The sequence below is a fragment of the Gymnoscopelus braueri genome, assembly GCF_963280865.1.
Source record: "Gymnoscopelus braueri genome assembly, chromosome: 11".
NCBI lineage: Eukaryota > Metazoa > Chordata > Actinopteri > Myctophiformes > Myctophidae > Gymnoscopelus > Gymnoscopelus braueri.
The window spans coordinates 5,123,491-5,150,610 of NC_137613.1; the positions used below are offsets into that span (position 1 = coordinate 5,123,491).

The following is a 27,120-nucleotide window of genomic DNA, read 5'->3' on the forward strand; positions in this document are numbered from 1 at the left end:
TGCAGTCAGCATGGTGGTATAATATGTTCCCATGTGGCAACATGATGGTTACAATGTATCTACTGTCCATATGTTACTGTATGGCTATAGGCTGACCACGTGCTCCTACACTGTACTGTAGTAACCATGCTGTTCATTCACAACTACAGGAAACATTGTAGCCACCACCACACCACACTACTAATGACACATTACCGGCAGAATATCCGTACGGTATAACGCAAAATATAAAAAATGGACGGATCTACGAGCTAACAGCGCGTCACGACATGACGTGCTGTGAGCTTGTAGATCTGCTCTTTTTTGGGGGGCGATCAGCGACACCGTCATACGTGCTGTCTGTCCATCATGAGGGCTTTAACGTTCCTCAACATATGGACTGACTGTCCTTTACATTCTGATACACACTGCATTAAAGCACATTACTGCATGTCTATGGAAGGATGTCACACTGATTAGACACAGATGTGATGTAATGAACTCATACCTTGTTGATCAGAGGGTTTCCCAGCAGAGAAGAGGAGTTTAATGAAGGTTTGTTGGACTTCTAACCAGCTGCTCACACACACACACACTGATGATGATGATGCCCCAGTATGGCTCTGATCCCATAGCCTGGAAGGGCAGCTCCGCTGTGATTGGCTACAGTGTGAGCGTCATTCACACTCCTATAATACATAAGGGCCAGAGGGGTCTTCAACGTTTTTAGCTGAGATAGATGAAGCAGGGACCCCCTTAGCTGATAGACAGAGATGAAGCAGGGACCCCCCCTAGCTGATAGACAGAGATGAAGCATGAGGGACCCCCTTAGCTGATAGACAGAGATTAAGCAGGGACCCCCTTAGCTGATAGATAGAGATGAAGCAGGGACCCCCTTAGCTGAGAGATAGAGATGAAGCAGGGACCCCCTTAGCTGATAGACAGAGATGAAGCAGGGACCCCCTTAGCTGAGAGATAGAGATGAAGCAGGGACCCCCTTAGCTGATAGACAGAGATGAAGTAGGGACTCCCTTAGCTGATAGATAGAGATGAAGCAGGGACCCTCTTAGCTGATAGACAGAGATGAAGCAGGGACCCTCTTAGCTGATAGACAGAGATGAAGCAGGGACCCTCTTAGCTGATAGACAGAGATGAAGCAGGGACCCCCTTAGCTGAGACAGAGAGATGAAGCAGGGACCCCCTTAGCTGAGAGAGAAATGAAGCAGGGACCCCCTTAGCTGAGAGACAGAGGTGAAGCATGGACCCCCTTAGCCGAGAAACAGAGATGAAGCAGGGACCCCTTAGCCGAGAAACAGAGATGAAGCAGGGACCCCTTAGCTGAGAGAGAGATGAAGCAGGGACCCCCTTAGCCGAGAGACAGAGATGAAGCAGGGACCCCCTTAGCCGAGAGACAGAGGTGAAGCAGGGACCCCCTTAGCCGAGAGACAGAGGTGAAGCAGGGACCCCCTTAGCCGAGAAACAGAGATGAAGCAGGGACCCCCTTAGCCGAGAAACAGAGATGAAGCAGGGACCCCCTTAGCCGAGAAACAGAGATGAAGCAGGGACCCCCTTAGCTGAGAGAGATGAAGCAGGGACCCCCTTAGCCGAGAGACAGAGGTGAAGCAGGGACCCCCTTAGCCGAGAGACAGAGGTGAAGCAGGGACCCCCTTAGCCGAGAAACAGAGATGAAGCAGGGACCCCCTTAGCCGAGAAACAGAGATGAAGCAGGGACCCCCTTAGCCGAGAAACAGAGATGAAGCAGGGACCCCCTTAGCTGAGAGAGATGAAGCAGGGACCCCCTTAGCTGAGAGAGATGAAGCAGGGACCCCCTTAGCTGAGAGAGATGAAGCATGGACCCCCTTAGCTGATAGACAGAGATGAAGCAGGGACCCCCTTAGCTGAGAGAGATGAAGCATGGACCCCCTTAGCTGAGAGACAGAGGTGAAGCAGGGACCCCCTTAGCCGAGAAACAGAAATGAAGCAGGGACCCCCTTAGCTGAGAGAGAGATGAAGCAGGGACCCCTTTAGCTGAGAGCGATGAAGCAGGGGACCCCCTTCATAGCTTCATAGACTTGTTTGTTAGCACTGTGACTGTCATCAGTGTTGTGTAAATTAATGTTGTTGTTGTTGTTTGTTTGTATGATTGTTTACACATTATCTTAATTATGTTGGATTCATGTTAATGTGTATTTTCAGATATTTAACCACTTAAACACTCAATATTTAGTGTACTTGACCTTTGGCTCTGTGCTTGGCTCTTTTGTCCCTCTACACCAAACCTCTACACCGAAAATAGCCGATCTACAAGCTCACAATGCGTCGGGCTGCGATGCGTTGTCAGCTTATAGATCTGCTATTTTCGGCAAACGCTCCCCCCAGAAGAGGGATGCTGGGGTTCAAGTGGTTAATGTAAAAAAAAGTACATATCTGTTGTATTGAGTGGGAACACATTTTTACAGGCATACAATAGTCTGGTTGCTTAGGACCAGATTTGAGAAAACCCATTCCCATTCCAATGTCCTCCGGAACAGTGGTGTAAAATATGTACTCAAGTACTGTGTACTGTATATATGTACTCAAGTACTGTACTCACATTGCGTCGCATCACGACACGTTGTGAGCTTGTAGATCTGCTATTTTCAAACATTTTAGTACTTTTACATTTGGTACTTTAAGTATATTTTGATACCAATACTTTTGTACTTTTACTCATGTAAATTTTGAATTCCAGACTTTCACTTGTAACGGAGTATTTCTACATTGCAATATTGATACTTTTACTTAAGTAATGAATGAATGAATGAATGAATGAATGAATGAATGCATTTTATTTGTATAGCGCTTTTCCAAACAAAGTTACAAAGTGCTTTACATATATGTTAAAAACAGCAAACATCAGCAAGAGAAAGAATAAAAATAAGAAAAATATGAAGAAAACATTAAAAACATTAAAACATAAAAAAAAACAGCATTTGTAGTCAGTCCATAAAACAATCCTTAGGAAAAACACTTTATATACAGATATGTTTTCAAAAGCGATTTAATAGAGGACACTGACTCTGCTAACCTAAGATCCAAGGGTAGGGCATTCCAGAGCAACGGTGCCCGGGCCGAAAAAGCCCGGTCCCCCCGTGTGACGAAGTGCGTTGTGGGAGGATCCAGGAGGGCCCAATCCGAGGATCTAAGCTGGCGCACTGGCTCATGAGGTTTTAGCATGTCCACAATGTAACTGGGAGCCAGTCCATGTAGGGCTTTAAAAGTGATCAATAAAATCTTAAAATCAATTCTGCAGCTCACAGGCAGCCAGTGTAGGGCAGCCAGGATGGGTGTGATATGGTCTCGATTCTTTGTGTTGGTGAGTAATCTTGCAGCAGAGTTTTGCACCATCTGGAGACGGGATATGGCTTTTTTTTGTATTAATACCTGAGTAGAGGGAGTTACAGTAGTCCAAGCGGGATGAAATGAAGGCATGTATGACAGTTTCCAGGTCTGCAGTGGATATAAATTATTTTATTTTGGCAATGTTCCTAATCTGGTAGTAGGACTGGACTACTCGTGTGACTTGTGTGTTGAATGAAATGTCTGGGTCAAAAATTACACCCAGGTTACGGGCAGTGTGGGTGATATTTGGAGCTAAGGTGCCAAGTTCAGTAAAACATGTGAGTACTTTTTCCACCACAGCTCCTGAAGCCCTGGAGCCCTGCACACTCACTGATTTACGTAAGTGACGTGAGGGTGAGAGGCTGTAAGGGCTCCACATGGTATGAAAGGAATGGGAAAGTACTTTGAAGATGACAGCCCTGAGAATTCACCTTTCAGGAGGCCGGGGGGGGGTAGTTATCACACAAGTAAGTAAGTAAGTTGCAAGCAAGCAAGCAAGCAAACAAACAAGCAAGCAAGTAAGTACTGTAAGTAAGTAAGTAAGCAAGCAGGGCGGAGAGGCTTATAGCCGGTATCAGCTGAGCATGCAGGAGTCTATCCCCGTCACAATGCGCTCTAGACCCCTCAGAGATGGATTGCTGAGGAGGAGCGCCTCATCTATGCCAATATCTGGGCTTCCAAGCCACTTAGAAGGTCAATCTTGGTGTCAAAATATATATTTTCTGTGTCAAGGAATGTATTAAAGCTATTGAGAATACTCCTAGATGTAGAGGAGCACCTTTTCTAGTTGTGTTATCCTTTTAGCATTGTATAATAGTTGTATAATCGTACCACTTTACTATTTGCAAACTGTTAATAAAGTATTAAATCAATCAATGCTCTAGTCTAGACTAGAGGGACCAGTGTTGTGCCAACTAACCAACTATTCAACTAACTAACTAACTAACTAACTAACTAACTAACTAACTAACTGACTGACTGACTGACTGACTGACTGACTGACTGACTGAGACTGACTGACAGACAGACAGCATAATGGAGCTTCTAAATCCATTGAACCTAGAGTGTGATAAATGTAATAGTGTGTGTTCATGTTTACAGCACTTCCAAAGACCTGACTCCATTGATCTGTTTGTATTCAACGGCCTTTGTCGCCCTCGTGTGGACAAAATGAATAAATCCAGTGTTCACTCAGTCAATATTAAAAACGAGATGATGCAATATAGGGCTCTAGTTTCTACAATATAATGCATTGATCCATAGAGACCCATTTTTTTAATTTCTGGGACTCTTACAATACTACAATGTAGTATTTCTACATTGTAAAAATACTTAACTCTGAAACTGTACTCTGAGACAGTAGAATTAGAACCAAATGGACCTGACGGGTCCATTTGGTTCCATATTGAGTAATATCATTGTCTAGTATAGTATAAAAATAAACGAGCACTAATGAGTCTGTGTAGTATTAAAGGTGATGATATGTTTTATTTTGAGGTGGAGTGGGGTCGTCAATTTCATGCACTTCCTCTTTCACTTACTTATCCTGTAAATCCAGACTTCTCTCTCCTGATTGGATGAGAATGGTATCCTCGACTGAAAATGTGTTTTCTGTTTACTGAAGAGCAGGAGAGACAGGGAGACGCCTGTTACTGAACAAACACTCTATATTCTGATAGTAATCATCCTATTTTACCAAAGAAATACCACTTACACCCATTTAAAGGACCTTAGACCACCAACACTAATACACTACTTAGCAAGAAATAATCAAGTTAGGGGAGACTGACTGGGGTCATAAGAAAAATGACAGCCAATGATAGCGGTTGGATCCCGGGCTATGGGATCCAGATCCGATGTGATGACACAGACCAGGTGGCCCGTGTCTGCGGATGGAGCCACTAGATCACACAACCACACTGATGGTTGCATCATCATCAGCTACACTAGGTTCTCAACCTGTGGGTCGGGACCCCCAGGGGGGGGGGGTCCCCAGATGACAGTGAAGTGACAATTTAAGGACTTTTAAGACCTTTTTAATACATTAAAAAAAAACAGGTAAAATATAGGCCAAATTGTCAAATAATAATAAGCAAGAGACAAAAATTATGAAAATAGCCGGTTCTACAGGCTTGTAGATCTGCTATTTTCACACTGATTATCTGTGGAACAGAGTCAAACTAAATGTAATGCCTCAACTCCTACATTTCCAAGTACTTGTCAGGGTGGGGGGTCACCAGTTCAGATATGATTATTTTGGGGGATCCTCAGTTCAAGTATGATTATTTTTGGGGGGTCCCCAGTTCAGATATGATTATTTTGGGGGGTCCTCAGTTCAAATATGATTATTTTGGGGGGTTGAGAACCATGCTAGAGAGACCAGTGTTGTGTGCAAAAGTAAGTAAGTAACTCACTAACAACATGGAGCAAAAAGACAACATTGATCTAATTCATTCATTGAACTAATGGTGATAAATAAATGATGTTCATGTTTACAACACTTTGCAAAGACCTGACTGTTGATCTGTTTGTATTCATTCAACGGTCTTTGCGCCCTCGTGTGGACACAATGAATAACTACAAGTGGAAGTCGTCAATAAATCCAGTGTTCAATCGGTTCATACAATATTAAACACCAGATGACGCAATATCATGGCTCTAGTTTCTACAATATACAGTAATGCATTGACCCGCCCCTTTTTTTTATTATTATTTTTTATCTCTAGGACCCCAATCTACATTTTTAAATCCTGGACTCTGAAACAGTACTCTCCATTTGGTTCCATTTTACACTAATGTAATATAATTATCCTCGTTAATATTGTATTAAAATAAACAAGCATTGATCGGTCTATATTATAATATTAAAGGTGGTGTAAGCATATATATTTTATTTTGAGGTGGCTTGCATGGGTTGCCGATTTCATAAGCATTTATCAGCTTAGATTGTATTAGTGTTCCAGTTCAAATGTTGTCTACTCATTTCTTTCATCACTTCCAATCTCATTTACACATCCTGTATCCTGTGTGAGTTCTCTCTCCTTATAGGATGAAATTGGTATCCTGACCTGGAAATGCATTTTCTGTTTACTAAAGAGCTGGAGAGATGTGGAGACCCCCTAATACTGAATAAACACTGTATAGCAGGGGTCTTCCAACGTTTTCAGGCCAAGGACCCCCTAGCTGAGAGAGAGATGAAGCAGGGACCCCCTCTTGTATACATTTGTTTCAGAATAAACTTTTTTCGTTTACTTGGTCTGCTCTTTTTTTCCCCTCCACACCTAAACCTCTTTGCCAAAAATAGCCGATCTACAAGCTCACAACGCCTCGCAGCACGAGGCGTTGTGAGCTTGTAGATCTGCTATTTTTGGCCAAAGTTATCCTCAGAAAAGGGATGCTAGGGTTCAAGTGGTTAATGTAAAAAAAAAAAATCCTATCACACAAAGATTTGGCGGACCCCCTGTAGTAACTCTGAAGACCCCCTAGGGGTCCCGGACCCCCTGTTGTATAAAAATGAATAGGCCTAGTATCACAATAAGGAGCTGTTTAACGCCTTCTTTTTATTTAACCAAAGGAATATCACTTATACACCCTTTAATATGCATTCACTGGTCCTGTATCCACACACACACACACACACACACACACACACACACACACACACACACACACACACAAAAAATGAAAAAGAAAAAGAATCAAGTCAATTAGTTCAGTTTGGCATTTATTGAAGTGCCATTTTCCAAACAATACCCGACAGTCATTAAAATAATGGAGTGCTTGTAACAGAATAATAACACAGCATAATCAAATAATCTCCTTGTTGAGGAAGCACAATCTTAAATGGAATGATTTGCCATTTACCCATAAAAAAAACACAACATAAAACAATTTAAACCAATATGACAAATAAAAAGCTTGTGACACACTGTATAACCTGTGCTGTGCTGCTTAACTCAAGGTCACGCCGCACTTTAATTCTGCCTTTTGAGGGCGGATTCAGCCGATGCATTTCAATGGGAATGGAGCGGTGGTTTTGCAGAAATCTGCCATTCCCATTGAAATGCATTGGCAGAATCCGCCCTTAAGGGATAATCACTTTCAAACATGTTTGGGGTCATTTTAACGTCTACTCAGGCTTTCGCGTTTCTCCCCAGTTGTCAAGTTGTTTGATTCAGTATTTAGATATTTGATATTCATTTTATCAGACACGCCCCCTTCCTATACAGACCTCCTTCCTATAGAGCGTCGCAGTTCCCGCCCACTTCCTGTTTTTTTTGGTGCCGGAAGAAAAAACTCAATGCATTTTTCCATTGACATTTCCAAAAATATTTATATCTATTAATTTAAGCCTCGAATCAAGCCATCACGAGATGACATGAATCATGACCATAAAACGTTTTTTTCTGTGATTTTTTTTTATTTTATATTTAATTATATGATATACTATATTTAATAAATACCCTTTGTTTTGCCGTTTTCAACAAAAAAAAATCACAGAATCAAACGTTTATGGTCATGATTCATGTCATGTCATGATGGCTTGATTCGAGGCTTAAATTAATAGATATAAATATTTTTGGAAATGTCAATGGAAAAATGCATTGAGTTTTTTCTTCCGGCACCAAAAAAAACAGGAAGTGGGCGGGAACTGCGACGCTCTATTGTAACTTCAAACTCCATTTGAACCATGATAGATTCATTTTATAACACATGTCCTTGGTTCTGGTGACTGATACTGTCCTTCTAATGCGTGAGGGGGCTGTGATATTTCAATTCCTTTTTTGGGAAAAATAAAAAAAATAAAATACAATAAAAACATACAATACATTTAGAAAGTAATTTAAAAAAAAGACACGGCCCCCTCACGTGTTAGGAGGGCAGGATGAGTCACCAGAACCAAGGACGGGTGTTTTCAATGAATCCAGCATGGTTAAAATAGAGTTTTAAAGTTACAATGGGTTCATATAGGAATATCTAAATACTGAATAAAGCAACTTAAAAACTGTCTGGGGTGAAACACAAAAGCCTGAGTAGACGTTAAAATGACGATGAATGATGTTCAAAAGTGAAATATCCCTTTAAAAACAGTTTTGTCATGGCGAGTTATAAAAGCTATAGTTTTTAACTGTAGATGCCATTGAGTGCTATCATGCAGAATAAAAACATCTTTCAATCAAACATATAATTGTGGCAAGAAAAACTTGCATTCATTTAGTATTTCAACAACATTTACATATCAAATTAAGCATCGAAAACGGACTCAATATATATAAAATAAAGCCATGCCTTTTTTTATAGTGTTGAAAAAATAAAAGCTAACTCTGATGGAATCTTAACAAACGTCTCAGTAGCCGAAAACCATCAACCCGCCACCAAATACTGTATGGAAATGACATCTCACTTCTATAAACTAATGCTGCGTTCACACAAAGATGCAGGCTACCATTCATTTTCAATGGATACCAGCAACGTGAAGACACAAAGATATATCTGACGTTTGTAGCTGCTACAAAAAAATGTAGCCGGTTTCAACTTTAGCTACAAAGATACAAAGCTACAAATATGCTTTGTATCTGCCAGTGTGAACGCAGCATGAGCGCTTCATTACTGTTGCACTCTTAAAACATTCTCCTGTAAAAACATATTCAACACATTTCACACTGTATTGCACTTTAGTAGATCGCAACTGTTGATAATATTATAATATTATAGTCCCATGAAACAGAAAAAGGGCCTGAAGCTCTCACTGGCTCCCCCCAGTGGAGATGGAGAGCAGCAGCAGCACTCCTCCTCACTGAGGCCGGTAGCAGGAGTCCGGCTGCCACATGCGCAGATCTACCAGGATCTGGTTGAGCTTCTGCATCCACAGGTTCCTCTCGTCCTTGGTGTCCGCACACAGCCAGTTTCTGACAGGAGGAAGGAAGCCAGAGGGGACAACGTTGTTTAGCCTGACCCATCATCACCCATAAAACAAACATGGGTAAATTCTCCTTCTACAGCACTGCCAACCCAGGTGTGGATTAGTCTAACCCAGTGGTTTTCAACCAGTGGTCCTTGAGGGGGTACCAGGGGGTCCCCAGCTAAATTACTTAACATAGTGTCACAATAATTTTTAACCACTTAGCTTTGGCTATTCAAAAATAGCAGATATACCGCGCTATGAGCTTGTAGATCTGCTATTTTTGAAAAACCTTGAAAAAGTGTGCATATCTTTGAATATTTATGTTTTTTTTAAAGCAAAAATGTACTGATATCTTTGCTTCTGGGGGTCCCTGGCACAAAACATTTTCAAATGGTGGTCCGCGGCCAAATGTATAACAATTTAGGGGTCCTTGGCATGAAAAAAAAGGTTGAAAACCACTGGTTTTAACCCCATCCCTCAAAAAAATGCCAGTTCGCTGGGCTCATTTAAAAACAGCCCTGAAAATTCACCTTTCAGGAGAAAAACGTTGAGAACTACATGATTTTAGAAGGTATTTGTAGAATTGGCCTCGGGGTCTTAATGTGTTATATAAGTGGTTTAACTCTTTAAGACCTGAGAACGCATCTGTGTGTCATTTTTAGATTTCGTTGGGCTATTCAAAAATAGCAGATCTACAAGCTCATAGCGCGGCACCGAGTGCCGCGCTATGAGCTTGTAGATCTGCTATTTTTGAAAAATCCTGAAAAATGTTGTGCAAATCTTTGAATATACATATATTTAAAGCGAGCATTTCTAGCTAAAATGTTATTGCTTCTGGGGATTCTACAAATGTCTTCTAAATCAGTTTAAAACAGTTTTCTGAAACACTTATGTTGCTATAATATTAATGTCAGTGTCAAGGAGCCCCACAACGATATGTGTTTGGCTGCGGACCCCCATCTCACTTCTTTTTTTTTCCAGGGACCCCAGAAGCAAAGATTTGAGTAAAAAACAATCGCTTTATAGATATATATTCAAAGATTTGCAAAAAAAAAACACGATTTAAAAAAAAAATAGCAGATCTACAAGCTCATAGCGCGGCACTCGGTGCCGCGCTATGAGCTTGTAGATCTGCTATTTTTGAATAGCCAAAAGTATAAAATATGGATAAAGTGGTTACACAGATGCGTCCCCCGGTCTTAAAGGGTTAAAGCTACAGGACACTCACTTGGTGACACACATGGTGTTCTTGCACTGGGACACCAGCGTCTCCTTGTCGTCGTCCCTCTGGGGACGCACGGTGACCAGCTCAAAGGTGTTGGGCCGGGCGCAGAACTCCCGGTTGGCTGGCTCCACCTTACGACTGGTGCAGTTGGCCAGGTTGAGGCGACCCGTGGGCTTCTGCACACAGAGAGAGCAACAACAACGACACAATGTATATAAAGAGACAGACAGGGTTATGAATGAACCGTGACCATGTGAAAATTGTGGCAAATTAACGATATTATCGCGATAATCAAAATATGCTTAAAACTTAACTCTCTCAGTGCCAAGCCCCGAGTTATCCCAAGTTTTATGGTTATACCCTCAGTGCCAGAACGAGAAATCCCGAGTTAAAAAAAAATGTTTTTTATTTTTTTTAAGTGTTCAGAACCCAAGATATCATTATCTGAAGATTTGCAGCTCCATCCACTCTTTGTTTAAAGGAGAATTTTGGACTAAAGTTTTCTTAGCTTTTCTATGACGTTATGATATCTTAGGATGAATGGTACAGTAGAAAAATGTCATAACTCCACCCCTGAGCCGCCACAGCTTAAAAGGTGCGCGGATAGGCCTTAGGTTAGATCACATATTTTAATAGCTTTTTTTATTAATTTTTTTGGTGAGATCTGACGTTCATAGTGACAGAACATTGTCCCAACAAAAAAAAAAAAAAACAGAAGTCTCGCTAGACGAGATTGAAATCTCGATATTTCAATCTCGTCTAGCGAGAATTCTGTTTTTTTTTTTTTTTTGGTTGCATAGTGTTCTGTCACTATGAACGTCAGATCTAAAAAAAAAAAAAAAAAGCTATTAAAATATGTGATCTAACCTAAGGCCTATCCGCGCACCTTTTAAGCTGTGGCGGCTCAGGGGTGGAGTTATGACATTTTTCTACTGTACCATTCATCCTAAGATATCATAACGTCATAGAAAAGCTAAGAAAACTTTAGTCCAAAATTCCCCTTTAACCTATAACTGAAAAAGGCTGTATCTCGCTTCCTAAGCACTTTTTTTTTTCTTTGAAAAAAAAAGTTGGCAAAGTTCGCAATAATTTTTTTATTTTATTGGCAGTGAAAGAGTTAAGATGAAACTTTTTTTCATATTTCTTTTTTTGCTTTTATGCCTTTATTGAAAGGACAGTAAGTAGGCTGACAGGAAATGGGGAGAGAGAGATGGGAGTGACATGCAGAAAAGGCCATCAGGATCGGATATCGAACCGGATTACCAGCCTAGGTGCCCAGACGGTTACGCCAACCGTCCGGGCCTTAAATACAACTCTTGTTAACCACTTGAACCCCCAGCATCCCTATTCTGGGGGGGAACGTTCACCAAGAATAGCCAATCTACAAGCTTGAGCTCGTTCTGTGGCTCTTGAAAGGTTAGTAAAAAATGCTAAAAAATGCTGGCTTCAGACTGTTCCGAAAAACTCTGGCAGTGAATGAGTTAATGTGAAGATAGTTGTTTTTTTCCCCGTATTCTTTCCGTCTGACTTTGTCATTCTAATCAATAATGGAAAAAACAACTAAGCCGAGTTAGGTGGTTTGACTGACAGTTTGAGGATCTAATGGAGATAGGAGGTTTAGTCAGAAGCGCTTTTTAATACTTTTCATTGTAAAAAAACACACACGTAAAGGTGTTCAATGGCACTGATTTATAAAAAATAAACAGTTGAAAAATTAAGATTTTTTCTGCCTGACAGCGACAACATAAGAGATGCATATATATGCATGTTTGGCGTTACCTTGCGTCTCTCGTCATCGGGGTAGGTCCAGTAGGAGATGCAGTTTCCTGACAGGACACACCACCTCCTGTGCCACGCTCCAAACCCACTGACGTCTTCAAACATCGTCTGAGAAACACAGAATAATGAACATTATGAAACGGGGTCAAATTGCGCGATCCAGTTTGGTTGATAGGAGTGGTTATAACTAAAGTACATTGTCTTTGTGTGGTTCTATATAACTCCACGGTTAAGGAATGAAAAAGACCTATAAAAACGTAAGAGAGGTTACTATTCATTTCATTCATTACATTTCTTAAAGTTGACAGTTATTGATGTAACATTCGTTTACAGGGATAATTGTTTTTGGTTCATTTAAAACACCAGTAGTCTCAGGAAATAAGTTACAACATTGACTACTTCAGGTACAAATTCAGGAAAATAGTATTAACTCCAGTTAATGCTTGAGATAATGAAGATGTTTGTTACATTTGACCTCTCATTTTTTAAAGATAAGAACCAGAATTGATATATCAATCAATTTAAACATTTGTATTGGGGAGTAACATAGGCATTTATCAGACACATGACATCACATGCAGAGAGACAGTGTAGTGTCTCAGTAAACAGGTAAACCAAGAACCTAGCATCAGTCTAAACAATATTCTAACAAGAAATATGTACGTTGAAACTATACAAACTATAGGATACCAGGTACACAATGAACCTGGCACCTGTCTAAATAACATTTTAAACTTTGCACCAGACTGCATGGTCATCAAGGCTAGGTCAAGGGCTTACTTATCTTTTATTGGTTTTTTTCTTTCTTAATTAAGTTGGTTCCTTCCTTTTCTTTATGTAAAGTGATTTTGGTTACTTAAAGGTTCTATGACATTCATTTTCACTTTTTAAATTTTTAATGTTTTTTTGGGGGGTTTTATGACCTCAAATACACCTAAAAAATCTGAACTTTGAACATTCAGTGGATTTTCTGTGGTCTGGGGTTTTCTGAATAATTAGGCTGAAAAGTAATCTGAGCTTGGCCCTTCGACAGTGAGGTCACAGTCGATTAATCCCGCCCACTCTCCTCCTCGCCCCTCCCCTCCCCTATCCTTTCCTTTGGGGGGGGCGGAGCAGAGGCGATGATTGACAGGCAAAATCCCTCACCAGCGACACCCGCAGGCAAAGATTTCTTTTTTCATTGCAGTTGAAAAGGCTTTAGAAATGTGAGAGAAAAACACCTGCCATGGATCAATAGAGTGGAATTTTTTGTTAAAACTTTCTATACACGTTTGAAGGACCATGACAAAGACTTTTAATGTGTGGTAAAACTGAACGTCATGAAACCTTTAAAAAAAGCGCTATATAAATCTGAGCTATTAAGTGCTATGGGCTGAGGAAGAGTCTGAAGAGGTTAGTCTTCAGACTAAACATTGACACTCACCAGGAACCCTCTCTCCTCCACGGTGCATCCCACCTGACACTGCATCTTCAGGCAGATATGACCCTCCATAGGGCATAGGAATGGAACCTACACACAGCAGAGCACAGGACAGCTTAGCAGCAACCACACACCTCTGCAGCAGTAATCACTCCTTTCCCCTTTCTCCCCTCTAAACTAAATATCTTTGCCAAAAATTAGCAGATCTACAAGCTCACAACATGACATGAGCTTGTTTGATGGGCTATTTTGGTGGAAAGTTCCCCTGAGGAATAGGGGTGCTGGGCTGGGGGTTCAAGTGGTTAGGACACCATTTATGCAGGAGTGGGAAAAAAAACACCTCATTATTAGACATGTTTGAAGATACAATCTGGGTCTTATTTTAATGAATAAAACTTTATTTTAACCCATTAAGACCCGGAAGGCATCCTTGTCATTTTTAGATTTCTTTAGCTATTAAAAAAATAGCAGATCTACAAGCTTATAGCGAGCTTGTAGATCTGCTATTTTTGAAAAGTCGTGAAAATGTGTGCAAATCTTTGAATATATATATTTTTAAAGCGAACATTTTTTTTACAAAAATCTTTGCTTCTGGGGGATTCTACAAATGTCTTCTAAATCCTAACAGTTTTTCTTTTTTAAACATATGTTGCTATATATATATATCAGTGATTTTTCATGTCAAGGACCCCCAAAATTATATGTATTTGGCCGCGGACCCCCATCTGAAAATATTTATTTCCAGGGACCCCCCCCAGAAGCAAATTTTTGAATAGCCCAAAGAAATACAAAATGTCACCGATGCGTTCCCAGTGTAAATGAGTTTTATCCAATCTGATTACTTATAGATTGTAGCTTCAAACAAACAGGAAGTGGCAATGCTAATGCGCTCATGTGAGGAATGTTAGACGTTAGTTTAACATTAAGGTGCCCAGCAGAACTTCCCTTACAATGAGAACAGACCGCCAATGACATTAATGTGACAACGTTAGTTTCATAACAGAAAAAAAAAACACCATCTTGCTGTGCAGTGCGGTAAGAAAAACCTCGTCACCCCTTTCCCAAACGTACACAAATGTTTATAAAAAAAAGACTTAAAGAATAACTGTCGACAAGTAACCTTGTAATGAAACATGTCTGTTTGAAACATGTCTGTGAGAAGTTGTCCTTCATGTTTGATCTACAACACAGAGATGGAGGTTGTGTGTGAAACCAGGGTTGATTTTGGTGACTAAAAACTATGACGAAAAATGTTCGTCGACTACTTTTTTTCACTGAGGAAAACTAAATAAAAACTAAAACTAAATAAAAACTAAAACTAAATAAAAACTAAGCTATGATGACTAAAACTAAGACTAAATATATTGACAATTTCGTCAACAAATAAAAACTAGACTAAAATGTTAGTGAGGGACTATAGTGGAGAAGAGATACAGTAGAACTAAAAGACAAGTCATTTTGTGTTTTGTTGCACTCTGAAAATAGCAGATCTACAAGCTCACAACGCGTTGGGCTGTGACGCGTTGTGAGCTTGTAGACCGGCTATTTTCAGCATGCAACCAAGTGTAAAATCAGGCATTGCCGAATAAATCAACAGTACATTTAGTCGACTATAATCTTATGAGAATTAGTCGACTAAAACTAGACAAAAACATTTCAGGTGATTAAAATATGACTAAATGGAAACTAAATGGAATCATGATGGTTCATGAGGAGTAGGACTCATGAACCAGGAGGTTGACCCACAGTCTCCAGGGGGTTGAAGACAGTGTTAATTTCGTAGACTAAAAAGTATGACGAAAAATGTTTGTCGACTACCTTTCCTTTTTGTGATTGGTTTACCTTGGTCAAGGGGAACTTGTTCTTGCCGATGGAGGCGAGGGTCAGTTTGTGTGATCCAACCAGGCTGAAGTTACTGGTTCTGACAGAGTTGGGCCCTCCGGGACTGGCCAGGACTGAACACACAATCATTCAAGAAGAACATTGGTCAGGATACCATGCTGTTTGTTTCAATATTAAAAAGATACAATCCAGGACTTTTAGTTTAACGACTAAATGTTATTTCTAACGATCTGTAATAGCAGAGTATGTCAATTCAACATAACTAGTACATCTGTATGGTAAGAGTATGTGTATAACAAGGTACATCTTTGTAGTCTGTCTTACCTGGAGTTTGGCTAGTTTTCTGCAAGGAAAAAAAAGAAAAGGTAAATAAATTATCGTATTGTGAAGTCACTGTTCCAATTTTGTCCATAAAGGATTGCTTGTGTTTTGGAGTGTAAAATGTGAAAAGACTTACAGTAATGGCAAGGAATCTCTTTGGCGTGATGGCCTGGAAAGGAAAGAAAGACACAACATTACTTAAATAAAATGGGACGACAGACCGTCTGTCAGTGAACCAGTTCAAATGCTAAAAAGCACTGATTGGAGCCTTCAGTTGAGTACACCTGAAACCATTCACCATGGACATATGTGTGTACGTTGAAGAGTTCTAGAACACATCTCCCTACCCGACCCCACAGTGCGCACACACACCCACCCACCCACACGTGAACAGGTGAGAGATTGAATACAGATTGAGAAGATGTTCATACCGACATTAATACATCATGACCGTCCTGTATTCCACTCCAGACAATCTGAACACACACACACATACAGTGGTGTAAAGTAACTAAGTACATTTACTCAAGTACTGTACTTAAGTATTAAGTACAGTACTTTCAGAACTTTTACTTCTACTCCACTACATCTCAGAGGCAAATATTGTACTTTTACTCCACTACAATTATTTGAAAACTTTAGTTCCTAGTTACTTTGCAGATATACATTATTATATTTTAAAACACACATTAACCACTTCAGCCCTATTGTATACATAGTAGTGATGTGCGGGTCGGGTTTTCTCATGACCCGCCCCGCCCCGCCACGGAACCCAACCCGCCTCAACCTGCCCCGCGAACCCATATATAAATCTATGGCTCAACCCGCCCCGCGGGTCGACCCGCGGGTCGTAGCCTACCTATAATTCTGTAAAATTATGAAGGTTAGAAAATAATCTTCAAGTATACACCCCAAGTGTATTCAAACTGTTTTATTGTTATTATTCTTATTAGGAATAAAAACTAAACAAGAGCATGTGATTTTTTTTTAGAGAGCGGCTGACCCGCTCACCCGCAGCCCGCATAATTGCCTCTGAAATCCTGACTCGACCTCCCGCGCCGCGGGTTGACCCGCGGGTTATGGGTCGGCCCGCTCATCACTAATACATAGGCTATTTGAAAATAGCCGATCTACAAGCTCACAACGCGACGCGTTGTGAGCTTGTAGATCGGCTATTTTACTTTTGGTACTTTAAGTATATTTTAAAGCCAACGCTTTTGTAATTTTACTCAAGTAACATTTTTGAACACAGGCCTTTTACTTGGCACAGAGTATTGTTATATTGTGGTATTGCTACTTCTACTTAAGTATATATAAAATATCTGAGTACTTTTTCCACCACTACACACACACACACATATAAAGTAAATAAACTAAGCAGAATCATGTGCTTTGTTGTTGAAGGAAGAAGAGGGGGGGATTACCTTGGACTTGCTGGGTTTCTTCCTCTTGTCATTGAACAGCTCACGCTTCTGCACCTAGAAGATGGTTTATATATCACATCATTCATACATACAGTATTTTCATTGAGAGGATAGTGTTGTTGGTATTCCATAACAGCAGCAAAACAATGAGGGGAAGAAAAAAAAAGACACCCACCAAGTAGTAGACCTCTACGTCGATCTCAAAGTCACTGCTGACATCAGACCTGAAGGGTTGACAGAAGAATTGTGAGAATGTGTTTCTAGGCATGGACATTTGGTTAAAGCAGGGGTCTTCAACAGGGGGTCCGGGACCCCTAGGGGGTCCTCAAAGCTACTATAGGGGGTCCGCCAAATCTTTGTGTGATAGGATTTAGGTGTAGAGGGGAAAAAATAGCAGACTAAGTAAAACAAAACCTTTAATCTGAAACACAATTTTATACAATATAGAGTAGGGGGTCCCTGCTTCATCTCTCTCTCAGCTAAGGGGTCCTTGGCCTGAAAATGTTGAGGACCCCTGGGTTAAAGGCAGGATAAGTGATTTGCTTTGGTTAAAATAAGTGTTAAATAGCTCCATATTCTGATAGTACTCATTGCTATAATCAGTAACAGGGGATTCCATGTCTCTCCAGATCGTTATTTAACAGAAATTGCTTTTCAGGTCGGGACACCAATTTTATCCAATCAGGAGAGAGAACTCAGTCAGGATACAGATTAAACAAGTGAAATTGGAAGTGATGACACAAAGACATGAGCAGACACACAATTGGAACACTATAAAAACAAGACCAGGAGACCTGGTTCTGCCAGACCCAGAATGAAGTCCTAGTATGTAACACACCTACAAACCACTTTATAACTGAAAAGCATAAATCATTTTATCATTTTTGTGACATAATAATGATGTCATGAATAGTTCGAAAGGGGACGAAAGGGGGACAGACTTTTTTGGCTGGGGCCGGGGGACAAAGTGACCATGCCCATGTATGGAGAAAACAGATACAAAGCCTCATGTAAGCCCGACCCCTTGGGTCTGGCAAAAATTAGCTGATAAATAGGTACTCTCTCCTGATTGGCTGACATTTTGTCACCTACCTGAAAAGGTATTTTCTGTTTGTTAAAGAGCTGGAGAGACGCAGAGACTCCTGTTACTGAACTAACACTCTATAGCACTGATGACTAACATAACATAGAGCTTTAACCTTTTAACAAAAAAATATCACCTTTTGGGTTTGTAAATTATTTTCATCTACGCCCCAATTTTTTTATTGCCAATTACCCCTCCGTGTACTGCGGTCCCCACCTCATCACATCATTATAGATGGCCAAAACAGGCCTTATACTTGATTTTTGAGTTGCTGTCTTAAATGTTCAAAAATAGCCGAATTAGATGCAACTTGTTGTGAGCTTGTAGATCGTCTATTTCCGCCATTTCTGAAAAATGAAAAATGTAATTTTTCAACAGATAAATGGAAAAAGATTCCGACGACTATGAAAAATAAGTGCGATTTGCTCGATGTAATCAAAATTGGAAATACTCAAGTAAAGTACAAATACCTCAAAAAAGTAGAGTACTTAAGTAAATGTACTTAGTTACTTTCCACCACTGGTAGTGACTTACATGGTGAACTTGGTGGTGAAGGTCAGGGCGTCGCCGCTCAGTGCACTGCGGGTGCTGGCCATGGGCGTGGCCACGGTGTTCTCTGCACCCGCTCTGATCATCAAGAAGAAGTAATGGTCGGCCGATTCTGAAGAGACGGAACGATGGAACAACAGATTCATATCATGATTGAGTAATCCATTAGCACCGGGAACAATAGCAGATCTACAAGCTCATAGCGCGGCGCTATTTTAGAAAAATCTTGAAAGTGTGTGCAAATCTTTGATTATATATATATATATATATATGTTTTTTACAACATTTATAACTCAAATCTTTGCTTCTGGGGGGTCCCTGGATCTAGATATTTTTAGATGGGGGTCCGTGGCCAAATACATATAATTTTGGGGGTCTTTGACATGAAAAGGTTTTTTCAAAAAAACTATTTACGATTTAGAAGACATTTGTAGAATCCCCCAGAAGCAAGTTACAAATGTTCGCTTTAAAAAAAAAATATATATATATATATATATTCAAAGATTTGCACACATTTTCCACGATTTTTCTAAAAAAAAATTGATCTACAAGCTGCTATGAGCTTGTAGATCTGCTATTTTTTGAATAGCCAAAGAAATCTTAAAATGACAGGTTTTAACAGGTTCCAGTTCCTGGTCTGTTTTTTTTCCCAAAACATATTCCTCGCCACCTTTAATGTTGATCCAGCATTTATGTTTTGGTTAAGTGGTAAAATGGCACATTTTAGAAATGTTTACATGACACATCACAAAAAAACATTTATGTGCGTGCTAAAGCTGAACTTGATTAATAAATAAAGATAAAAAAACAAGTACAGGTACAGTACCTGGCTTGTTGGCACTGGCAGCAGAAGAGCAGACAAAGTCTGCCTTGAGAGGCAGACGCAGCTCCAGCAGAGAGATGGAACCCTTGGTCGCAGAGACGCCCATCTCCTCCTGGGCTTTAGAGGAGCTGGACCCAGCAGCAGCAGCAGCAGAACCAGAACCCTGTCCCTTCAGCTGCTCCAGCTCTGCCTTCACCGCGGTCCTCCTCTCGGCTGACCAGAGACAAGACAAGAGAAACCGTTCATTCAATTCATGATGGAAATGCTTTTGGAACAGTGGATGGATTTGTCTATATCCTATGGAAACGGACATTGATCATGCTATTGGTTGGGACCAGAGCGGGGGGTGGAGAATTAAATGCTATTGGTTGTGTAGCGTGTCAATCAAATCATCACAAGGTAGCCACGCCCTTCCTACAGCATCAATTTTAAAATAAATGGGACCATAATTTACCAAAACGCATATCATGGTGATTGAAAGAAGACTTTAAACTAGCGACTGGAAGCACATAGTATGTATGACAATGTTTATTAAAAGGTAATAAAAGCAAGTGTTAAAGGTTTCATGACGTTCAGTTTTACCACACATTAAAAGTCTTTGTCATGGTCCTTCAAACGTGTATAGAAAGTTTTAACAAAAAAATCCACTCCATTGATCCATGGCAGGTGTTTTTCTCTCACATTTCTAAAGCCTTTTCAACTGCAATGAAAAAATAAATCTTTGCCTGCGGGTGTCGCTGGTGAGGGATTTTGCCTGTCAATCATCGCCTCTGCTCCGCCCCCCCCCCCCCCCCCCCCCCCCCCCAAAGGAAAGGATAGGGGAGGGGAGGGGCGAGGAGGAGAGTGGGCGGGATTAATCGACTGTGACCTCATTGCCGAAGGGCCAAGCTCAGATTACTTTTCAGCCAAATTATTCAGAAAACCCCAGACCACAGAAAATCCACTGAATGTTCAAAGTTCAGATTTTTTGGGTGTAATTGAGGTCATAAAACCCCAAAAAAAAACATTTTAAAAAAATAGTGAAAATGAATGTCATAGAACCTTTAAGTTCGGCAAAAACCCACCCGCTTGCATGGAGCCTAATTGCTTCTGACACAAAGTAGGGGTGAAACAGCAAGACTTACAGGCCATTCATATGAACTGCCACTTCCTATATATAGCCTCAATTTACAACTTAAAGCTAGGCCCCTGGGGTGTGACTCACTTGCCACCAGCAGCAGTCTCTCGGCCTCAGCCTCCACCTGGGAGCCCTTGCCGTGCTCCTCGTCCGTGCAGCAGTTCAGAGCCTGGCTGGCCTGGTGGATGATGGTCTGCTGCAGGTTCATGTCATTGCTCAGTATCTATACGTGGAAGCAAAGTGGAGAGAGAGTCATACTGTCGGTTCACAGATGGATTCACAACCGATCAATGACATTCACAGATCTAAAAGGTGGTTACGTTAGTCTGCGACAACGAGTGATGCTTCACTAAGTAAGAGTTAAAGTTTGTTCAGCGTCTAACTATCTAACCCAGGGGTCTTCAACGTTTTCAGGCCAAGGACCCCCTAGCTGAGAGAGAGATGAAGCAGGGACCCCCTACTCTATTTTGTATAAAATTGTGTTTCAGATTAAAGTTTTTTTTACTTAGTCTGCTATTTTTTCCCTCTACACCTATAGCCTCTTTGCCAAAAATAGCAGATCTACAAGCTCTCAACGCGTTGAGAGCTTGTAGATCTGCTATTTTTGGCTAATGTTGCCCTCAGAAAAGGAATTTTAGGGTTCAAAGTGGTTAATGTAAAAAAAACTAAATCCTATCACACAAAGATTTGGCGGACCCCCTATCGTAGCTCTGAGGACCCACTAGGGGTCCCGGACCCCCTGTTGAAGACCCCTGATCTAACCTTCATCCTCTGCTTGATGCTGGCAGCACTAGTAGCTCTGGGCTCATCCAGAGTTAGTCTAACTAATTGACTAACCTTCATCCTCTGTTTGATGCTGGCAGCAGTAGTAGCTCTGGGCTCATCCAGGGCTAGTCTAACTAACTAACTAACTAACCTTCATCCTCGGTTTGATGGAGGCAGCACTAGTAGCTCTGGGTTCATCCAGAGTTAGTCTAACTAACTAACTAACCTTCATCCTCTGTTTGATGGAGGCAGCACTAGTAGCTCTGGGCTCATCCAGAGTTAGTCTAACTAACTAACTAACCTTCATCCTCTGTTTGATGGAGGCAGCACTAGTAGCTCTGGGTTCATCCAGAGTTAGTCTAACTAACTAACTAACCTTCATCCTCCGCTTGATGGAGGCAGCACTAGTAGCTCTGGGCTCATCCAGAGTTAGTCTAACTAACTAACTAACTAACCTTCATCCTCTGTTTGATGGAGGCAGCACTAGTAGCTCTGGGTTCATCCAGAGTTAGTCTAACTAACTAACTAACCTTCATCCTCTGTTTGATGGAGGCAGCACTCGTAGCTCTGGGCTCATCCAGAGTTAGTCTAACTAACTAACTAACCTTCATCCTCTGTTTGATGGAGGCAGCACTAGTAGCTCTGGGCTCATCCAGGCGCTGGGACACGTCTTCTTTCCTCACAATAACCTGTTTCACATGAGGCCTGTCCACGTCCTTCTTTTTGATGGACCTGTACGCGTCAACACTGTAACACATAAACACACACAGTCAGTTATATCTGCTGTTTTTGAACAGCCAACATATAAATTGATAAAGGGGTTAACATTATTGCGATGCTATATTAACACATTCTGCTGGGGATCCCCTGGAACCCCCACAAGGACCCCTGGGGTTCCCCGGACCCCACTTTGAGAACCAATGGGGTAGACCCAGCTGAATAGTCGTCATGTTGAAGATGAGAGGTACTCGGGGGACATAATAATGTACCTGTAGGGCAGTTTCTCGTCCAGGCCGTCGGTGGATCCGCCCCGTGTCACGCGGGCTCTCTGGAACCTGCTGGGTCTGGACTCGCAGTCAGGGGTCTGACTCTTCTCATTGAAGGAGCAGGCCGGGGTGGAGGTCTGGAAGGTACAGGACGACATTCATTTGTGCCGTTTTTTAGAGCGAACATTTTTAACTCAAATCTATTCTTCTGGGGGATTCTACAAATGTCTTCTAAATCATAACAGTTTCTAACCAGCAACTAACCCGTTTCTAGATCAGTGGTTCTCAACATTTTTCATGTCAAGGACCCCCCAAAATGTATTTGGCCACGGACCCCCATTTCAAAATATTTTGTAACCCAGAAGCAAAGATTTGAGTTCAAAATTATATTTTCAAATATTTGCACACATTTTCACGATTTATTTTCAAAAATAGCAGATCTACAAGCTCATAGCGCGGCACACGCGCTACGAGCTTGTATATGGGGGCGGCAGTGGCTCAGGGGTAGAGTGGCCGGATGGTGAACCGTGAGGTTCCCAGTTCGATCCCGGGCTCCCCCACAGTTACTATCGAAGTGTCCTTGAGCAAGACGCTGAACCCCTAATTGCTCCTGATGAGCAGGTTGGTGCCTTGCATGGTTTCCTCCTCCATCGGTGTGTGAATGTGTGTGTGAATGGGTGAATGTAATGCACAATCTATGTAAAGCGCTTTGGATAAAAGCGCTATATAAATGCACCATTTACCATTTATATCTGCTATTTTTTTTAATAGCCAAAGAAATCTTAAAGTGACACAGAGATGCGTTCCCGGTTCTTACTGGGTTAATGAGCTCCAGCTGTAGTGGTGAGAAAAAAATGTTCATTTCAGTGAACGAACGATTTCGTTCACGGCAATGACTCGTTCAAATGATTCGTTCACGTTTAAGTATTGGCATCAAAATATACTTAAAGAACCCAAAGTAAAAAGTACTAACATATTTGAAAATAGCCGATCTACAAGCTCGTTGTGAGCTTGTAGATCTGCTATTTTCAAATAGCCTAGTAGGTATAAAATAGGGCTAAAGTGGTTAATGTATGTTTTATAACGTGTGTAAAAACACCATCGCGGGAGCGTTTTTTTTTTCACGTCGCGCGTGAACGTAACAGTTTCAGAAAGTGAACGAGCTCGTTCATGGCAAATTAACTAGTTCTTTTGAACGAATCGATCATGAACGACACATCATCACTATCCCACAGCTGGGTAACCGTACCATGAGCCTCCTCTCGGGGCTCCTCACCACGGCGGCCACCGTCTCCTCCAGCGGAGCCAGCAGAGACATGGAGGAGATGTTCAGAGCGTCCTCCTCCTCCTCCTCGTCGTCCTCCTCTTCGTCGTAGACGCCCTCAAACAGGCCGTTGATGACCGCCGAGTTGATGGACTGGTCCACGCTCATCTCCACCTCCGAGGAGGAGCAGGAGAAGGAGGAGGAGGAGGGCTTCTTCTTCTCCTCCTCCTCCTCCACCAGGAGGTCCAGTCTCCTCAGGGGGCTGGAGGTGGCGGCCGGAGGAGAGACCACCAATAGATGTCCTGGAAAATGTACATTATTAACCCATTAAGACCTGGGACGCATCTGTGTCACTTTTTGATATGAGCTAAAAAAAAAAGCATTATTTTACACTTTGGCTGTTCAAAAATAGCAGATCTACAAGCTCGTAGCGCGGCACCGAGTATAAATAAATGAATAAAACTAATAAATAACTAGTAAACGAATCGACGTCTAAACGTCGCCTAAAAAATTCACGAGAAAACACGTGTGAAAGTGTCCTATGCGTTTTCAGGTTCAACCTGCAGCCGAAACAATCAAACGATGCCATGGGGAAATTAACCGGACAGTAGGTGAACTTCTGTAAAATCTAGGACTTCAGTTATGGACAGAGATTAATCATACACACACAGCTAAACTATGATGTTAGTGCGTGCTGCCCTCTAGTGGACAGAAAATTGGCTATTGCAGCTTTAAATAGGTTATAGTCATAGAGGTATAATATAACTAGAGGGCGGATTGCCCCGCCCCCAGCTATCATTTCATGAATGTGCTCAGTGGCGTTTTGAAGCACCCGGAAACCTGCCGGAAGTAGAATTATTGAGTCGTTTTTGACCCCCCATAGAGTTATGAGCATGCGCACTAGTGTCCTTTTTGCGTTATACGGCAGCCCGTGTGTCAAGGATTGAACGCGAGATATTTATTAAAATACACTTGAGATGCATATTTATATGTAAATGCATATGTATGTATGTATAATATGTTTACATATTTATATGTATAAATATAAATATCTCTCAGTATGTTTTGCGCGTGCATGTATTTCTCCCCGCCTGCAGTTCCAGCTTTGGCCACTGGGGTGGCAGCTTCAATGTTTCTCAGCAACTCTGGGGGGCTTGGTTATAGTACCTGCAGAAGAGTAGTTGCTGGCGGTACTGAAGGGTTCTGTTGCACAGGTCAGGTTGCTGGTGGAACTGAAATCATCATCCACAGACACAGAGCGGTCCGTATCACTCGAGACCAGCTCCACCACCTGGAAACAAACACTTTGTTGTTACAATTCAAGCCATGTAGCAGACACTCTCATCCAGAGGGACTTACCAAGTGTGAGATGGGAATAAGCACAGTAAACAGTAAACACTCGTCAACACACTAACAAGGTAAATAAATAGTCACATAAAAGCAGACAGAACAGTGTAATGCCTCTCAGAGACACTATGGCACCAGGTGAACAATACAACTAGCATAATCTTTCTAAACAACATGCTATATTAAAGGCATATTACTTCCCCCCCCCCAAATGAATTATTTTCTATGGATTAGTCACCCCATGGAGACTTAAATTCATGGATATTTTTTAGTTTTTGTCACATTCCTAAGACAATCATTTGATGACCAGTGGACCGGTAGGCAGCGGTTCCGGAAGGAGACTCTCTACCTTGATCTGTGGGGTTTTCTTGGGTGCTGCTGGGGTCTCCTCTGGGTGCTTCTTGGGTGCTGCTGGGGTCTCCTCTGGGTGCTTCTTGGGTGCTGCTGGGGTCTCCTCTGGGTGCTTCTTGGGTGCTGCTGGGGTCTCCTCTGGGTGCTTCTTGGGTGCTGCTGGGGTCTCCTCTGGGTGCTTCTTGGGTGCTGTTGCTTCCGTTTCATCCTCCTTGTTCTTCCACATGTTGCCGCTTCCCTTCTGGAAGCGACTGCGGATCTGAGCCAGCTCAGACTCACGCTCCTGTGACAAAGAAGAGGGTTTTTTTTAATGGTAAATAAAACAAATATGATGGTGATTGGTTTGAAAACACAAGGCAGAAATCACAGTGGAGACAGCAGTAGACGTATTAAAGGGACTACACCATGAATTTGTACTTTTCCTTCTTTTTTGTGTGTTTTTGGTCTCCCCTACCTCTCTTCTATCCCAAAAAACACCCCAGTTTCAACACTTAGGCTTTCACAGCATATCTGGGGTTTTCTGTAAATTGGTCTCAAAACAGACCAAACTGATTTTTTTTCCTTTTTACATGCTTTTCTTTTGTTTTACTTTTTCCACACAGAACCAGGAGATAACATGCATACAAACTGTCTCAATAGCGCCCCGTGCCAAACAGGACAATGTGGTATTGCAGGTATATACGATATGATATTAAATATTGAATATATTTTTTTAATTCATGGTGTAGATCCTTTAAAGCAATAAGGTTTACAGTGATTTTTAGAACATCTAAAGCTAGGGGTCTTCAACAGGGGGTCCGGGACCCCTAGGGGGTCTTCCTCAGAGCTACTATAGGGGGTCCGCCAAATCTTTGTGTGATAGGATTTAGTTTTTTTTACATTAACCACTTGAACCCTAGAATTCCTTTTCTGAGGGGAACATTAGCCGAAAATAGCAGATCTACAAGCTCTCAACGCCTCGCGCTGCGAGGCGTTGAGAGCTTGTAGATCGGCTATTTTTGGCAAAGAGGCTATAGGTAGCAGACTAAGTAAAAAAAAAACGTTATAAAAAATTATATATAAAATGTGTTTTATACAATATAGAGTAGGGGGTCCCTGCTTCATCCCTCTCTCAGCTTAGGGGGTCCTTGGCCTGAAAACGTTGAAGAGCCCTGATCTAAAGGGCGGCTGCTAGAGCCCTGTAGTGACTTTACTGATAGTCACTGAGGGGTCAACCAGGTCAACTTGAGTCTGACGGGTGCATCATAAAAAACAACGAACCAGAGCTCTTATGTCTTTGGATTTGACAATCCATTTATTATCCATTCTAAGACCAGGAACGCATATTGTGTAATTTTTTGATTTCTTCAGCTTTTCAAAAATAGCAGATCTACAAGCTCGAGTGCCGCGCTATGAGCTTGTAGATCTGCAGTTTTTAAAAAAAAATCGTGATGTGTGCATGTGTGCAAATCTTTGCATTTAGAAAAGAAAATTGCTCAAATCTTTGCTTCTGGGGATTCTGCAAATGTCTTGTAAATCCTAACAGTTTTTTGCTATAATCAGTGGTTCTCAAACTTTT

General features: G+C 41.5%; 1 protein-coding gene across 5 annotated transcripts in view; it reads right to left on the reverse strand.

Moving 5' to 3' along the window:
- Positions 1-7,937: 7,937 nt before the first annotated feature.
- anln (anillin, actin binding protein) overlaps positions 7,938-27,120 on the reverse strand; it is a 33,658-nt gene continuing 14,475 nt past the window's right edge. For 2 of the 5 annotated variants that reach the window (XM_080441876.1, XM_080441874.1), the window contains exons 8-25: positions 25,561-25,845; positions 25,032-25,155; positions 23,850-24,166; positions 22,604-22,737; positions 22,220-22,361; positions 20,937-21,072; positions 19,736-19,945; positions 18,895-19,021; positions 17,452-17,500; positions 17,277-17,330; positions 15,989-16,021; positions 15,856-15,874; positions 15,532-15,644; positions 14,810-14,869; positions 13,693-13,779; positions 12,270-12,377; positions 10,494-10,666; positions 7,939-9,269 (exon numbers count right to left, since the gene is read on the reverse strand). In XM_080441876.1, the coding sequence (XP_080298002.1) occupies positions 9,155-9,269; positions 10,494-10,666; positions 12,270-12,377; positions 13,693-13,779; positions 14,810-14,869; positions 15,532-15,644; positions 15,856-15,874; positions 15,989-16,021; positions 17,277-17,330; positions 17,452-17,500; positions 18,895-19,021; positions 19,736-19,945; positions 20,937-21,072; positions 22,220-22,361; positions 22,604-22,737; positions 23,850-24,166; positions 25,032-25,155; positions 25,561-25,845 (2,286 nt within the window). In that variant the 3' untranslated portion in view covers positions 7,939-9,154. Of the gene's footprint in view, positions 9,270-10,493; positions 10,667-12,269; positions 12,378-13,692; positions 13,780-14,809; positions 14,870-15,531; positions 15,645-15,855; positions 15,875-15,988; positions 16,022-17,276; positions 17,331-17,451; positions 17,501-18,894; positions 19,022-19,735; positions 19,946-20,936; positions 21,073-22,219; positions 22,362-22,603; positions 22,738-23,849; positions 24,167-25,031; positions 25,156-25,560; positions 25,846-27,120 lie in introns of all 5 variants that reach the window. The other 3 variants (XM_080441877.1, XM_080441873.1, XM_080441875.1) reach the window with 3 other exon arrangements.